General features: G+C 42.8%; 1 protein-coding gene across 1 annotated transcript in view; it reads right to left on the bottom strand.

Annotated features, from left to right (window-relative positions):
• The window catches only part of otud7a (OTU deubiquitinase 7A), a 162335-nt gene that overhangs the window by 54355 nt on the left and 90296 nt on the right, over positions 1-17684 (bottom strand). The window contains exons 2-4 of the mRNA XM_070863947.1: positions 10905-10976; positions 10676-10786; positions 2048-2202 (exon numbers count right to left, since the gene is read on the bottom strand). Of these exons, the coding sequence (XP_070720048.1) occupies positions 2048-2132 (85 nt within the window). The 5' untranslated portion in view covers positions 2133-2202; positions 10676-10786; positions 10905-10976. The remainder of the gene's footprint in view (positions 1-2047; positions 2203-10675; positions 10787-10904; positions 10977-17684) is intronic.

The following is a 17684-nucleotide window of genomic DNA, read 5'->3' on the forward strand; positions in this document are numbered from 1 at the left end:
TTTTTGAGGATGTAACTAGTAGAGTGGATAAGGGAGAACCAGTGGATGTGGTGTATTTGGATTTTCAAAAGGCTTTTGACAAGGTCCCACACAAGAGATTAATGTGCAAAATTAAAGCACATGGTATTGGGGGTAATGTATTGACGTGGATAGAGAACTGGTTGGCAGACAGGAAGCAGAGAGTAGGGATAAACGGGTCCTTCTCAGGGTGCCGCTGGGCTCAGTGCTGGGACCCCAGCTATTTACAATATACATCAATGATTTAGATGAAGGAATTGAGTGTAATATCTCCAAATTTGCAGACGACACTAAGCTGGGTTGTGGTGTGAGCTGTGAGGAGGATGCTAAGAGGCTGCAGGGTGACTTGGACAGGTTAGGTGAGTGGGCAAATGCATGGCAGATGCAGTATAATGTGGATAAATGTGGATAAATAACTTTGGTGGCAAAAACATGAAGGCAGATTATCTGAATGGCGGCAGATTAGGTAAAAGGGAGGTGCAACGAGACCTGGGTGTCATGGTACATCAGTCATTGAAAGTTGGCATATAGGTACAGCAGGCAGTGAATGCAGCAAATGATATATTGGCCTTCATAGTTAGGGCATTTGAGTATAGAAGCAGGGAGGTCTTACTGCAGTTGTACAGGGCCTTGGTGAGGCCTCACCTGGATTATATGTTCAGTTTTGGTCTCCTAATCTGAGGAAGGACGTTCTTGCTATTGAGAGAGTGCAGCGAAGGTTCACCAGACTGATTCCCGGGATGGCGGGACTGACATATGAGGAGAGACTGGATCGACTGGGCCTGTATTCACTGGAGTTTAAAAGAATGAGAAGGGATCTCATAGAAACATAAAATTCTGACTGGGACTGGACAGGTTAGATGCAGGAAGAATGTTCCTGATGTTGGGGAAGTCCAGAACCAAGGGGTCACAGTGTAAGGATAAGGGGTAAGCCATTTAGGACCGAGGAGGAGGAGAAACTTCTTCACTCAGAGTTGTTAACCTCTGGAATTCTCTACCGCAGAGAGTTGTTGATGCCAGTTCGTTAGATATATTCAAGAGGGAATTAGATATGGCCCTGACAGCTAAAGGGATCAAGGAATATGGAGAGAAAGCCGGAAAGGGGTACTGAGGTGAATGATCAGCCACAATCTTATTGAATGGTGGTGCAGGCTCGAAGGGCCAAAGGCTTATATATATATACACAAAAGAATTTATGAAAACTGTATGGCATAATAACTCATCATTCGAATTCTCTTTCATTTGCACATCACACTGGCCCTAAGATCAACGCAATCATGATTAAATATATCCAGAAGCACAAGAATAGGTGGTGTGAAGAATGTATTACATGCACTGATTGGTAAGATGACAGCACCCCCACCACTCCCCCATCTAATTTCCCACAAGCCCACTCAAAATCATTACTTCCTGCTAGTTGAAAAGGGTTGAAGCTTTCAGAGTGTATCGAGTGATTATAGGAACAAGAAAGTAATTGTGTGTCTATCCAATGGATAAGAAACCCTCAGGGTCGATGTCTGTGCCAATTATATGGCCCCCAATATAATTCTGCTAGTATCTGCTCTACCTCCAAAGAGGTTAGCAGGAATTTGATGAAGGCCCTTGGGGTGAATATGCAAAACACAAAACACATAAACAGATCTCTTCTGTGAAGACAGCAATATCTTCAAGTAGAGACAAGCATAGGACTAAGATTAAACATTTCATTTAAAAGTTGCATATACATGTATAATATATATACACACACAAATTCTGATTACTGTGAACAACTAGTGTGAGGAGCAATATTTTGCATTGTCACACGTTAATGTGGCAGCATAATAAGCAAATCTGCCTATAACCAACCAGAAAGCCACACTCTGGAACAATACGATTATGTCAATTCTAAAGATTAGAAATAATATTGAATATGGCAAAGGAAATTGAAAAAAAAAAATGTACAACATAAAAATATTCTACCCTTCTTAATTAAAGATTACACAGCATCACGTAACCGTTAACAATATTTGTTCTTCAGTATCGGACTCACCTTCCAACAGGTCTCTTGCCAGACCAGGTTCTGCCCCCGTGGACCGAACAAAGTCTGACAGGACCGCATCCATATCAAGAGTCATGTGATCATGTAGATGCACTACCTGACCTGCAGCAGAACTGGTTTTGGTCACCAGGCTTTTAGTCGGTCATCTGTTGGAAAAAAAAAAGAAAATAAGAATAGTTTCCAGGGCATAAAAACAAACGATGCATCAATTCAGGAGTTCATGACTACTTCCCACTGATTGCTGCAGTCAGTCAGGGAAGTATAGCATTCCTCAGAATTACTTGCTTGTTTTCTGCTGCTGCGAAGTAATATGAATGCAGCAGCTCACTCCTAACTGTTTGTACCATCCAGTAGCTGTGAAAGTAACAACCCCACCAGTGTGCGACAATGACTCATATCTGAGGAACTAGAAGAATAAAGAAAACAATCCACAACTGCGAACAGCATACAGCATAAAGTTAATGACTGTTCCATTTCACCGGAATGAGTAATTAAGAACCAGAATTGAAATCCAAAGCAACTCTGCTTCATAGCCAGTAAAAGCATGCCTGTATCACACATACAAAGGCAATATATTGCAGATGCTGGAAAACTGAAATATAAAGAGAAAATGCAGGAAATACTCAGCCGGTCAGGCAGCATCTGCGGAGAGAGAAACAGAGTTAACGTTTCAGGTTAGTGGCCTGATGGAAAGGTCATTGACTCATGATGTTCACTTTGTTTCTCTCTCCACAAATCCTGCTTGACCTGCTATGTTTTTCCAGCATTTCCTGTTGATAGGCCTGTATCACATATTCAGCACTTAAGCAGATGAGAGTATAAATTGAGCTATTTGATAGGGCTCTTATTTCATGAGCACGGGCAACTGCATAACTTACATATGAAGAATTCAGTGCTTTATATGAGTCAGTGTCATAGCAGAGCAACTTCTTAAAAACATAATTTGATTTGCTGGATTCTACCCAAATTAATCGATCAAAATTGTGTAAAAATATCAAAATGCAAACAAGATAACATGATCCCCATTAGAGTGCCATTTGATTTAATTAAGGAAGCTCAAACTTCACTGACATAAGCTCTATGCAGAAGCTCTGCTTCGCTGCTCCCAACTCTAATAAAGGTATTATTCCATTTCTAAAACAGTTGCCTGTTGTTTTTTGTTGGGCTACTGGAAGACTTCGCTGTACAGAGGAATGTGAAAAGGTGCTACAATGGGCCACAATGTGTGTAGATCTATTATTCAGAATTCAAGACAAAATGTACTAACAAAAGCTGACCATATGCCAAAGGGCAAAATGTAGATAAGGAAGAGAAGGGACAGAAGACAGATCGTTGGTTGTACCAGTACAGGGGGAGGGAAGAGAGGACTTTGCTCGAGATGCACACTGCGTTCAAACAGATAGAAATGGAACCATGCAAAGATGGTCCCATGGAATTAGAGATATTGGTGGTGGATGGCATGGTTCATCACAACGAGAGCACGAAGAGAGAAAAAGCACCATGGTCTTAGTCCCAGAAGATGTCATTCAGGACTAAATCTTTGGCCATTTTAGTGCTGTGTGAAGGGAGGAAGTCAAACTGCAGAGATTCAAACAGGGAATTTCAGGGGAAATGGGTATGGAGCTTATGTGCAACAGCATATTCAAATAACGGCAAAAGAAAATGTAGGTTGAAGATGATACAGTAGCTGCAGAGGACAGATGATGCAAGTGCATTTTTAAGGAGAGTGAGAAAGTGCCTGAGAAAAAGGGAGTATTGACAACATCAGATAGCATGGGGAACCAAAAATGGGGGTTGAGTGGATTGAGACATGGTATTGTCTTTACCGCCTAGTATGATCCTGGAGTAACAGGTGGTTTCAACAGAGAGGACTGAAGCACAGTAGCACTTTAATGTGGTCACGCGAGATCTGGTGATTGATTACCAGGCTAGTTGTATATCTTGTACATTCGAGTTTATACCCCTGACTTGTGGAAGCAAAAAAGGAGAATGTAACAGAGGGATTGACAGGCCCGAGGGAGACAGTGCTCAAACTGAAGGGCACAAGGGTGTCGATGGCAAAATCAAGGAGACAATTAAGCAGGCGAACAGACCAAAGATGCTATGACAAATGGTGGGCCAAAGGCAAGGAAATTGGGAATTTCTAAATGTGCATGTGATCAAAATGGGTAGTTGTTTCAAGGAGTGAATGGTGAAAATAGTAGGAATTGAAGGAATGTGGGCAGTAAAAGCAATGACAAAGTGGTCAGAGATTGCTTCAGTGGCTGAAATCTTGGGTGGAGAGAGCCACAGGTGATGAAGAAGTCAAGGAGGTGTCCAAGTATGAGGGGGGAGTTTAAATAGAGGGCGAGATTGAGAGAGGAAAGGAGGACAATGAAGTCAGAACACAGGAGGCTGAAGCAGTTAAAAAGAAACAAAGACTTGCATTTATTATTGCGCCTTCCACGACCACCGGAAGTCTCAAAGCCAACGAAGTACATTTGAAGTGTAGCCACTGTTGTAATGTAGGAAACATGGCAACCAATTTGCACGCAGCAAGCTCCTACAAACAACAATGTGATAATGACCAGATAATCTGTTTTGTTATGTTGATTGAGGGGTAAATATTGGCCCTAGGACACCGGGGATAACTCCCCTGCTCTTTTACACCCACCTGAGTGTTGTGCTGTGGATTGGTACCACTGAGGATGAGGAGTCACCCAGTGCAGAGGCTGAAGGAAGAGAGGTAGGCCGACATCTTAGGGGCAGTAAAAAAAACAAGGATTTTAGAGCGAGACGTGAAGGACAGAAAAGGATTTTGAAAGAGAAGGTGGTGCCATAGCAGTAGGTGGAGGGGTCAAATTCAGATGTGGCAATGAAGGCCATGACAGTTTGGGTAAGGCTGGTGGTAAAATGTACAGAGAGGTGGAAAGGGGAAAGAGTTGCTGGACAAGAGGCATATCTCGGTCAGTGCCAGTAGGTCAATGAAATTATCTGGAATAAGGTCATGAATGGCAATGTGAGCTCATTAGGAGGGATTCAAGACTGGGACAATGCTATGAAAAAAGGATTTGCTGTGGAGTCATGAAGGATGGAATGGGGGGGGGGGGGGGGGGGAGGAAAAGGGGAGGCCACGGTCACTGCAAAGGGGGTTATCATAGCCAGGTGAGCATGTTCAAGATCTAGGATGAGGACAGAGAGGAGAGGACATAATCAATCCAAATCTGAGGTCCTATTAAACCAGGAGGCAGTGGTGGAATGAGGTCTGGTTGTAAACAAACAATGTGGGAGGGGGTGGTACAGAGGGAAGCCACTAGCCAGCTAAGAGGAGAAGCATGGTACTAGGTAAACACGGCCATTAAATTATTATTGGATACACACAAACCCACGAGGAATTGTGCACATCAAGACCTGTCCAAATGGGGAGAAGGACAATAATTATAATCATGCCAGACTACACATTGTTTCAGCTACCAAGGCAGGTACTTCATTAACCTGGCAGGTAACATAGGAAATATGAGCACCAAAACCAGATAGATTTTCCAAGATCCCAACATGTGTTCTGTAGCAGCCAGAGTTTCAGACGTGAGGTATATGACTTTGTCGAATGGCAGATGCAGATCAAAAGCTGGAGTGACAAGTTTGAAGTGCAGTTTTTCCTGATCCAAACACAATTGCAAGTCTTTTCCAATTACAGTTATATAGCTTTTATGAAAGATGCTTGTGACAGGCTACAATCATAGCAAAGACCCAAGTTGAGTAACCCCTGAGCAGTCAGTCTGTTCCTCTCAACAGCCAGGCCTTTAGCCATAAGCTAACTAGGGCTGGGTGCCAGAATGCACATAGTTTCTGTGACAGCTTTCAGCATTGGAATGAAAATGGTGGAATCTCCAGAGTGTAAAAAACATACCTGTCTGAGTTAGTAAAGGCCCCAGTGACATCATCTGCAGGCATGGGATCAGTTTCTGTATATAAGCTAATGATACCCAACGCTACGTCTCCACCACTTCCTTCGACCCACAACCACAATTGTGCTGTCAGACTACCTGTCCAATACAAGTAATGTGTTAGTCAAAATTTTCTCCAATTGACCAGGAAGACAGTGGCCATCATTTGCAGTCTCCCTCAACGCACTGCACTTCTTTAATATGGAGTGCACTCGCCTCTGTAGCCTGAACCAAGCCACAGAAAATCTTGGCACCCTACTCAACGCAGAGTTGAACTTTGAACTCCACATCTTATCCCTCACCAATTCCACTTATGTTCACTTCTTCAACATCGAAAGTCTCCACCCCTACCTCATTCCTACTGCCGCCAAAATTGTGATCTATACTTTTTCAACTCGAGACTCGATTTCTCCAATGTTCTCGTTGCCACCTCCCACTCTCTGTCTTGTACTTGTTTAAAAATCAGCCATCGGTATCCTGCCCTACAATTACATTCATTCGCCCATCTGCATCTTTGCTGACCTACACTGGCTCAGTCCCCAATTTAGTAGCATGTTAACATTTCAGGCAGGAGAACATCTTCAGTGCACTGAGCTTATTTCCTTCTTCCTAAAAATAGAGGCGGTTTAGTAGAATTGTACTAGGGTTGATGAACTTCAGTTGTTGGATAGCCTGGAGCTGCTGGGATTGTTCTCCTTGCAGCAGGGAAGGTTAAGGGGAGATTTAAAGGAGGTGATCCAGATAATGAGGGGTTTTGATAGAGCAAAAAAGGAGAAACTGTTTGCCCCGTCAGGAGGGCCGGTTACCAGAGCACACAGATTTAAGATAATTAGCAAAAGGACCAGAGGGGAGATGAGGAGAATGTGTTTACGCAGCAAGTTGTTCTGATCTGGAATGCACTGCCTGAAAAGGGTGGTGGAAGCAGATTCAATAGTAACTTTCAAGAGGGAATTGGATATATAATTAAAAAGAAAAAAATTGCAGAGCCATGGGGAAAGAGCCGAGGGAAGTGAGACTAATTGGATCGCTCTTTTAAAGAACCAGCACAGGCACAATGGGCCAAATGACCTTCTGTGCTGTAAAATTGTATAATTATTATGAACATTATCACAGAAGATCCACTAATCTATACAGAACGTTGAGGCTCCATAACCAAATAACATTACTGCACTCCCACGTACTCATCATCATCATAGGCAGTCCCTCAGGGTCGAGGATGACTTGCTTTCACAATAAAAATGAGTACTCAGGTGATTGATGAACTCATTTTAAACGGTGGAACATGCCTGTGCGTGAATTATTGTAACGTAGGGTGGCTGTTACACCCCAGCAACCACATGGGCTTGACGGAGCAAGGTCTTGGTCCAGTGACAAGGGGATCTGACTGGAGACCAGGCTCTGCCACATGTGCCAATACATACACACAAACCCAAACATACTCCTACTATCCTCCTTCCCACATATCAATTGCTGATTCTACTGTCCCTCATCACTCTCCCTATAGAAAATGCCAGCATCAACAAACAAGACTTCAATTCAATCCTTTTATTATTATTGCCAAGTAGTTTCAATGGATAACAAAAATACATGAAGTATAATAACTTTAATGTCAGGGTTTGTTCTGTAGAAACGTATCCTACACACCAATTAACAGTGTTTATTCAGTGCGTGAGCTATTTATTACCCTTCAGTGTAGATAACCTAAATAAAGCCAGTGGAAAAACTCAGTATGAAGGCAGGGGTATCTTGCAAACATAAATAGAAACATGGTTTAACTTCTTCCTCAAAACAAATATGGACTGAGTCGTGCTCCAGATAAGATTTAATTATTTTTCTGTTTGACCAAATGGGAAAACCTGCCAGGTAGCAGCAATGGAGAATGTATTCCATTATCCACTCAGCCAGCTCTGTTTGAAAAGGGCCTTAGTCATAACCTGAGGATTCCAGGCTATAGAAATTGTTGGACTTTTGAAATTATTCTGTATGACCTACTGTATAGAAGAGCCTTTGCCTCCCATTTAGATCCATTTAACTAAAAAGTCAATGCAATTCCCAATAAATAGTAAGGCAGAAAAAGGATGGGACAACTATCTCCTGCTACAAGTGAAAGTGTGAAACCACCTTTAATGAGAACCTAGAATGAGTCAGAGGACTGCCAAATTAAAGATGTTCAATAAGCAGTGCTTGAAACTCACTGACCAAAGACAGCCACCAGCATAGCAGTTTTAGGAGAGACAAATTTGAGCTTGCATGAACCGAGACACAAAGATAGATATTAGTTTATAAAAAATGAAACTTTCCATTAGAGGGATCCAGATTTCAAATCCTTTTTATAAAGACTATTATCTGAATGGTGACAGATTAGGAAAAGGGAAGGTGCAACGAGACCATGGTGTCATGGTACACCAGTCAATGAAGATTGGCATGCAGGTACAGCAGGCGGTTAAGAAAGCAAATGGCATGTTGGCCTTCATAGCAAGGGGATTTGAGTACAGGGGCAGGGAGGTGTTGCTACAGTTGTACAGGGCCTTGGTGAGGCACACCTGGAGTATTGTGTACAGTTTTGGTCTCCTAACTTGAGGAAGGACATTCTTGCTATTGAGGGAGTGCAGCGAAGGTTCACCAGACTGATTCCCGGGATGTCGGGACTGACATATCAAGAAAGACTGGATCAACTGGGCTTGTATTCACTGGAGTTCAGAAGAGTGAGAGGGGATCTCATAGAAATGTTTAAAATTCTGATGGGTTTAGACAAGTTAGATGCAGGAAGAATGTTCCCAATGTTGGGGAAGTCCAGATCCAGGGGTTACAGTCTAAGGATAAGGGGTAAGCCATTTAGGACAGAGATGAGGAGAAACTTCTTCACCCAGAGAGTGGTGAACCTGTGGAATTCTCTACCACGGGAAGTTGTTGAGGCCAATTCACTGAATATATTCAAAAAGGAGTTAGATGTAGTCATTACTACTAGGGGGATCAAGGGGTATGGCGAGAAAGAAGGAATGGGTACTGAAGTTGCATGTTCAGCCATGATCATACTGAATGGCGGTGCAGGCCCAAAGGGCCGAATGGCCTACTCCTGCTCCTATTTTCTATGTTTCTACGTTTCTAAGACATCAGATCAGAGGGAAGATAGTTCAATTGCTATTACATGAACTTTCAGCCCGAGTGATGGAAAATGTTCAAAATACTCCAGAACCAGGAAACATCAAATTCAAAAAAGCTGGCGTGTTTAGAGATTCACTTAATGTTATTTACGCCTTTTCGGAGAAGTTCCTTAAGGACAAGTATCTACCACAAAGAAAGTGTCTTTACTAGGAAACATTTCCACTCAACAGCCAAGCTATTAAATGGATACTCGCCTTTCCACAGATGAAAATTGATTGGATAATTGTGAAAGAGGATGGACCTTCTATGGGGCACCAAAACTAGTGATTTAGTTCCAGGATGCCAGAAGACCACAGGCCAACACAGGGTTACCATAATTAACATCACTTCTCCAATCACTTCTGAATAACCGTGAGAACAGGGAAAACGGAAGAAATGGATACAGAAATAAACATTTCTGAGAAAAGATAGTCTGACCTCATGCAAAATCAGAAGAACGTGTGCTTTACCCGTGTTGTAAAGAAACTCAACTGACAAACAACTCCATGTCCTGAAAATTCAGCAGGCTACCTACAGGCAGATCATCCATTCATGAGGGTGAACCACATGAAACTTAATTCACTGGGTGCCACATTGTTCATCCAACTATAAGATGAACCAAGTGTGTCCCTATCTTTGCTGCACCAGTGAATAATCCGTGATGCATCCTGCCAGATGGACGGAATCTGTATATACAGACTAATGTTATGTTCTTGATCCAATGACTGTTCTATCCCAGGGCCTGAATGTGAAACCAAGCAAACACATCCAAGTTTGAGTCTGTTGATAATGGCAAGTGGGCTCCTCATGTTGTTCCTTCTGCTCTCAGTGGAGGGATTTAATGATCAAGTTGTGTGCTGTCACAAAACACAGTCTCTACAGTACCTGTTCTACCATATCATCATTTAGTGAACCTTTTTGTAAAGGGAACAATATAAATAGTTGGATGAAAGGATAGGGGAAGAGGGTGGGTGAATGTGTTCTTGTAGAGGATATACGCAGACACAGACTGATTGTATCGCAACTTCTATGTATCCAGTAATAACGTGATGATTTTTTTTCATTAGAAATCAAAAACAACCCATCAATGGTTGTAGGACCTAAATTTGTAACATTTAATTATTACTTTTTAGTTTCAGTTAGATTGGCAGTACATTTGGTACAACCAGTGAAAAGTAATTTGAGGAGAAAATACATCAAGTTTACAGGGAAGTGAAACAAACGTATAAGCGGGCTGTAAATTTTATTAAATGGTTAGATAGAATTGTGAGCTAGAACGTAAAAAATACTCCACCACATACCCATAACTCCGACAGTTGGATGCAACCACAGATTGGGAAGTCTTGATATTTTTATTTTTAAACATTGCACATTAAATTTAATTTAGAAACCAAATGCTCCCAGATAAGATTGAGGTGTTTTATATTTATTGATTTTCATAACCAGGACTGCTGTTCTACATCTACAGAAATATATTTCAAATGAGCTCAATGCATTTATTTGAAGTCCAACTTCACGATCCAAGTGAAGTAATGAACGTCTTACTTACTGTTGCAAAGCGATGGAGCTGGGTCACTGCGAGGTGCAGGGAGGTGCCTTTGTGAACATGGTGAAGCCACTTCATCAGCACACACTTTGGGTTTGGTCCATATCTTAAAAGCTGAAGGCAATAGTCAGATGACTGTTTAACTTTCAAATAGGTCCTTATCAAATGTTGCATCAAAGGTATTCTACTGAAATACAACTTCTGTTTCACAAGATCAAAACTTCAAACTAACCTAAGCAATGTCTTTCAGCATCTTATTCGCATCAAAGGCTTTGTCCTTGTAATTATTCGGTTTACGCAGAGCCTGGGAAGAGATATGAGACATGTATATTCATACATACACACATTTTAAACTGATGTGTTTCTTTCCATAATGTTTACAATTTTAGATTAATTCTGGTTACTTCCCACACAGATAAATGTGTTAATATTTGCACAAAATATGGTAGGAAGTACTTTCAAAAGCAGCAAATAATTTAACACAGGGCGAAATATTCATTCTGGTCAGCTAAATTCTCAAAGCCTTTTTCATCACATTCTCATGTGCATATCGTCATTACAGTAGCAATAAACGACCTCCTCTGTTCACAGATAATCTTCCTTTATTTCCAACAGGGAGAAAGGATGAATTTCTCGACACTCCCCAAGGGAGAGAAGAACAGACAAAATAATATCCTAACCATGTATTTTATAAACCCTAGAGGGCAAGTTAATCTGAACCTTCTGGCAGACAATATAACATTAGCAGGTGCTTAAGCAGTGGTGCAGAAGACATAAAGCTGCATCGACACTGCTCTCCAGCAGCCAGCTGCCTTGGCATTGGTCTCCTGCAGTTATGGCCATAGCAAGGTAAACCTGCAAGATTTTTCATACTGGTGATCATTAAGATATGTCTACCCCTGCATCTTCTTGGCTGTCACCATCTGGGGCTAGTGAATGTGTTGCTTTAATTTTGTGACAGAAACTTTTGTTATCATCTTTGGGGTGTGCTTATTTGTACTGCCAAAATGGCCGCCATGCTCCACCCTTTATCTATGATTGGCTCCCTTGGAGCCATATCCTGAAGTTTTACTGGAATGTGTAACTAGAACCGCCCATCCCAAGGTCACACTGACTTTGCAAATTGTAACTCGATCCACTTTGACTTCCTGAAGCGACAGAGGACAGAGTTCTCCAGAAGACAGCAAGTGCCAGTCAAAGTGCCTTACCCCAGCGCTAGTGCATCCTTCCATCGCCCACCCCCCCCTCCATAAATGGGGCAGGCATGGTGTATGGATTGTTATTTGGTATAGTGAATAGTGAGTGTCGTAACTTCTGGATCTCATCCATTCCAACGATGTCCCTTGTAGGAGGTTGTACTTCCCAGAGTTCCCTCTCTCTCCACCGATCCCCCGCCCCCCCCCCCGACCCGTGGCTCTCCCCTCCCCCCCAGCCTCTCTCTCTCTCTCACTCTCTCTCTCTTCAGCCTCCCTCACGCTCTCAGCCCCAGTACTGCCGGGGATAATACAGTCAGAACCTCAAGTCCTGCTTCTCAGCACCACGTGGATGGAATGATTCGAGCTGGGAGGGGGAGGCGTGGGCTTGACAGGGGGCGGGGTTTGTCGCATGTCTGTCAAAAAGTGCAGTATGAGCATGGTGGGTGTCAGGGCTTGAAAGATGCCCGTCAAAAAAAGCGCAGTAAAATAGTTACATTGTTATCTTTGTGCGTGTGGAATGTTGAGACCCTCAGTGCAGCCAACCACACATGCAAAGTAAATGCAGGGCATCAGTTCATAGAATCATAGAAATTTATAGTACGGGAGGCCATTCAGACCATTGTGTCCATGCCAGCTAACAAAGAGCTATCCAGCCTAATTCCACTTTCTACCAATGACTTTGAATCTATGCCCCCTGGTTGTCAGCCCCACTGCTAAGGGAAATAAGTCCTTTCTATCTAGGCCCCTCGTAACTGTGTACAGTGGGAATCCCTGGCCAAAGACCTTGAGAATGGATGCAGAAGGATTGTAAATGTGGCAGAGGGATGGAAATAGGGAATCATGGGAAAATAGCTAAAGAAATGTCAAGATGCAGACAACAAGGTCGAACAAAAAGGGGAATACTGGAAACACTAGGCACGGGTTATGCGGCAGGGGTTATGACGATGAATTCCATAGGCCTGTAGGCAATATACGCCGGGTTAACAACTTAATGGCGTAGTCTTGAGTGGTTTAGTGGGGAGGGACTTGGATAGCCAAGCCCTACAAGCGCGGTTGGAAGATGGCGCGGAAGGGGAACTGTTACAAGTGGCCCATACATTGCCGAAATGCCAAGACAATAAAATTGATCCACGCAATGGGGAAAGATATAAGTAAACGATTACAGGCTGAGATAGTTTTCTCCGGGTATGGGGCCTGGATATTTGAGGTACAACATAATTTGGAGCAACTCCAGAATGGAGACATACCAGATTGGATTCTGAACAGCATACTTAACAATTGGACTCTAGATTAAAAAATGAATAACACATGCGAGGTACGAAGGAATAGTCACGCATGGGTGCCGAAATTCAGATGTATTACTGGCCGGGTGAATATGATCGGATTTGTGTTGTCCATACCACAGTATGATGTAACAAATGGAGACCCCTTATATCAGATCGATAATATTGGTGAAGTGAGAAACCAAACTCGGTTACGTTACCATCAGCCTGCCAGATGGGTGGTTAAAATTAACAATAGTACCAAAGGCATTGATATAACTGACTGCTATAAAATTAACCAAGTGGTTTTATGTCGAGGTACGCCACGAATGACGAATGATGATTGCAGATTCCACCAAACAAACGGATGCATCCTCTCAAACACGATTCCGAAACAATCGCTGCTTCATAAGGGAATGGAGCACAGGAGCAGCCAACCCGACGATTAAGACCAGGGGAGGAGTCACCCCGTGTCATCACCAACCCTAACTTGTGTTTCAGGCCCATGGGAAAAATAGATGTAAATGGATACCACATATATCCCGAGACAACGGAAATCATCCACGGAACAATCACGGATACCCTCCGAGAAGGGTATGAAGAGGCGATATGGGAACCACAAGGCAAACGGATACCGGAACTAAATGAGGAACAATTACGTTTGGTGCAAGGAATCCAGAATCAAAGACAACAGTATGTCCGGCTGATGGAAGAAATAGACAACTTAGAGAGACACTAAGGCAATGCTGGCTGATCAGCCCTGGTACTCAAAGCTGTGGGACATTGGACTTAATATTCAAATTCACCCATGGATAAGAATAATATCACATGTACTTGTAGTAATACAGGGTCTGGTTCCGATGGTCATGATGGGATTAACATGTGCACGAATTAAACAGACCAAACGATAAGTCAGGGCACGCACTATGATTAAGGCCATAAGGGATGAAAATTTAAGCAGTCCTACAGGAAGGACTTACCTTGTATAACTCTGTGGGAAGGTTTCAGGAGGTCCCGAAGCTTGGGAGATGGCCACCCAGGTGAACGAACCTATCTGGAACTTGCCTACAGGGAGATAGTTATTGGGAAATATGGCCAGCTTGGCGTATAGCCAAGGGCCAAAAGGGGGGAAGTGTAAGAGAAAAATTTGGCATTAGGGGTGCCAGTGGGACAAGGGTTAAAGTGCTGGTTCCTGCACTGGCCCATAAGGAGGTAAAAGGCCTCTCTTCGGCCTTGTACCAAGGCTCCAGAAGATATCAATTCAATAATATTCCGACAGGATACGATGCGAGAACCTAAACAGACATTGATAAGACCTTGCGAAGAGGCTCGAGGCAGACTCACAGACAACAAGGAGGATCAGGAAAGAGAGTGCGAAAGGCTGAATGCGATACTCCTGCAATAGTCACCAGGGTTATCATGGAATGATAAAAGGGGGAATGAGAATGGATACAGACGGATTGTAAATGTGGAAGAGGGATGGAAATAGGGAATCATGGGAAAATAGCTAAAGAAATGTCAAGATGCAGACAACTGCAGAATCGACAGAAAAAAAAGGGGTTACCAAGAGTTGAGGTTGAGGTTAAACACGGGTCATGAGAAAGACGCAAGGCGGCACAAAGAAAGAAAGCAATCCTAGATAGGAGGAGAAAAGTAATGGCTTTTACTGATAAGGAGGAAGGGAAACTAATTGGGTTCTTTACGGGAAGACAGAATAGCGAAGCTATAAATAACCTGACCCTGACACCAGCCCTAATTGGAAGACTTTCTTGCCTGCCATTGGACATACTCGGGGGGGGGGGGGGGGGGGGGAGGGGGAGGGGAAGGCAGAAAGGGATTAGATAGACCAAGTGTTAATCAAATGTGTTCTGTTTTGAAAATGTATAACTACTGTGCTTTTCGCGCTAAAAAGGGGCTTGTCCAGAGGAAGGTAAACAGGCTCTGATTGAGAGCGTTCCTTTGTCTTGACAAGTCCCGGCCGGAGAATCTTCAATAAAGGTCCTTTACAGAAAAGGCAAGGTGTTCGCGTCAGTGTATTCGCTGAAACAGATTGAGGGAAAAAGAATCCGTATTAACAACCTAAGTGGAGGAAGAGCATCCGGGAGGGTGCTGAGCACCTCGAGTCTCGTCGCCGAGAGCATGCAGAAAACAAGCACAGGCAGCGGAAGGAGCGTGCGGCAAACCAGACTCTCCACCCACGCTTTCCTTCAACCACTGTCTGTCCCACTTGTGACAGAGACTATAGTTTCCATATTGGACTGTACAGTCACCCGAGAACTCACTTTGAGTGGAAGCAAGTCTTCCTCGATTTCGAGGGACTGCCTATGATGATGATGTACACCTCAATCAGATCTCCCCTCAGCCTCCTCTGTTCCAATGAAAACAAACCCAGCTTATCCAATCTTTCCTCGTCGCTAATGTTCTCCAGTCCAGGAAACATCCTCGTAAATCTCCTCTGTAGCCTCTCTAGTGCAATCACATCTTTCCTGTAATGTGGTGACCAGAACTGCATGCAGTACTCTAGCTGTGGCCTAATTAGTTTTATACAGTTCAAGCATAACCTCCCTGCTCTTACATTCTATGCCTCGGCTAATAAAGGCAAGTATCCCATTTGCCTTGTTAATCACCTTATCTACCGGTCCTGCTACCTTCAGGGATCTGTGGACATGCACTCCAAAGTCCCTTTGTTCCTTTACACTTCTCAGTGTCCAACGATTCATTGTGTATTCCCTTACCGGGTTAGCCCTCCCCAAATGCATTCCCTAACACTTCAATTGTTTGCTCGCTCTCACAAGCTCTAGGCTGCAATACAAAAATAGCTCAAGAATAAAAAGCCCAAAAAACTAAAGCTTTGATAAAAGAAAATACCAATTAAACATCAAGAATTAGTTATCTTGTTAACTTGGAAATGTTTTTATTTCTTACTTGTACCAAATGGTTCAGAAGAGATGCTATTAAAAGCAAGCACAGACCTTGTTGATTTTCCCTTTGAGTATGTGCTGCTGAATGCATGTCGAACACACACTAAAATGATTCCCGATCCAGATCACAAAGTTTGGTACTGGAGATGTTGCCAACTCCTTAGAGCAATGACTTTAAATGTAGATGGATCTGAAAGATCTGCACAAATTTTCAGTTTTAACTAACAAGATGACGAAAGTATTTTCCATAATGCTGCTGGTACAACACACCAGGAAACTAATGCATCAGAAATCAGCTCAGTGGAAAGATGAAGTCAACAGAGAAAGAATGATTCAGTTTTCAAAGAAACAGATGCACACTAGCTGTGACAAAGAAACCAGTCAGAGATTAAACAGGTAAAGCAGCTGAGCATACAGTTACACTTACGGTATATGCGATACTGTTTTTAATGGTTATCAAATAGTAAAATAACTGCAGCCATCGGCTACAATGCATGTCTGAGAATTCATCTATTTATAGAACAATGTGGCTTGGTTAATTAACTACATTATTAGAAACATTATTAAAGGCTTTGGAAGGTGCATGCAAACTGGGAAGGTCCCAGGTTCAACCCCTGATCTCTGCAGATTTCAGCTAGGATGGCAGTACAAAGGGCTCTGCTCCTCTGGGTAAAGATTTTAAAAAATCAGCCAGTGTTCCCACTTCTGATCCAATGAGGTCCAATAGAGTGCGAGTGTGAGTGTGAGTGCATCAGACAAGATCAGAATTGGACAATGTATTTTCTAACCTCTCTCCATCCTTCTACTCCACTGTGGGCTGCTTTGCATTTCCCAGTTGTACAAGATTTCTGTCCAGTTTAGTTCCAGGTTCCCTTTTCCTCCACAACGTTCTGTTCATCTCCAGTTTTGTTAAACATCTGGAAGCACGGAGGCTTTTTTTGAACAAAACTGATACATATGCCATCTTATACTATGACTTTCAACCCAAATTTACACTCAGCACAATGCAACAAATCACAGTATAGAACGAGATATTTCACTCTGCTGCAGGTGCATGGCCTGTGTCCTGGAACTTTCATTTAGTATTCAAATCCTACCCAGACTGACAATTAAAAAATCTCTCTCCTCTGACGAGGTAATGGATGGAGTTGATGGTTAGTATATCGTCCTTTCACCTTTGAGATCTAGGTTCAAATCTGTGACTGATGGTATGAACATTTGCTCTCGCTCATTGTCTCATCCTAGTTCCCACTGGATGTCAGTTTGTGGCACAGAACAGTCCATAATTTGGCACTAACCTGGCCGTCACAATGTGAGGTGCAATAAGTATGTGTAGATGAAAGATTCACAATGTTGTATAAATGGGATACTCTTCAAGAGGTTTTCATATTGCACAAAGACCCACGATAGTGGTGCCATTTCTGAAAGCACATGTCTTACCGAACTGTTTGTACCCTGAAAATAAATGATCCAAGATTCATTAAGGCAAGGAGCGCAGAGGAAACACACACCGGCCACACATGGGAACAGAAACAAAATGAGCTGTAAAGTGCTTAGGTGGAGAACAGGAGATAGTTCAATGGCAGAGGGGGGTACTTGTGCATGAAACACAAAAGGATAGTATGCAGGTACA

The sequence above is a fragment of the Pristiophorus japonicus genome, chromosome 21 (assembly GCF_044704955.1).
Source record: "Pristiophorus japonicus isolate sPriJap1 chromosome 21, sPriJap1.hap1, whole genome shotgun sequence".
Classification (NCBI taxonomy): Eukaryota; Metazoa; Chordata; class Chondrichthyes; family Pristiophoridae; genus Pristiophorus; species Pristiophorus japonicus.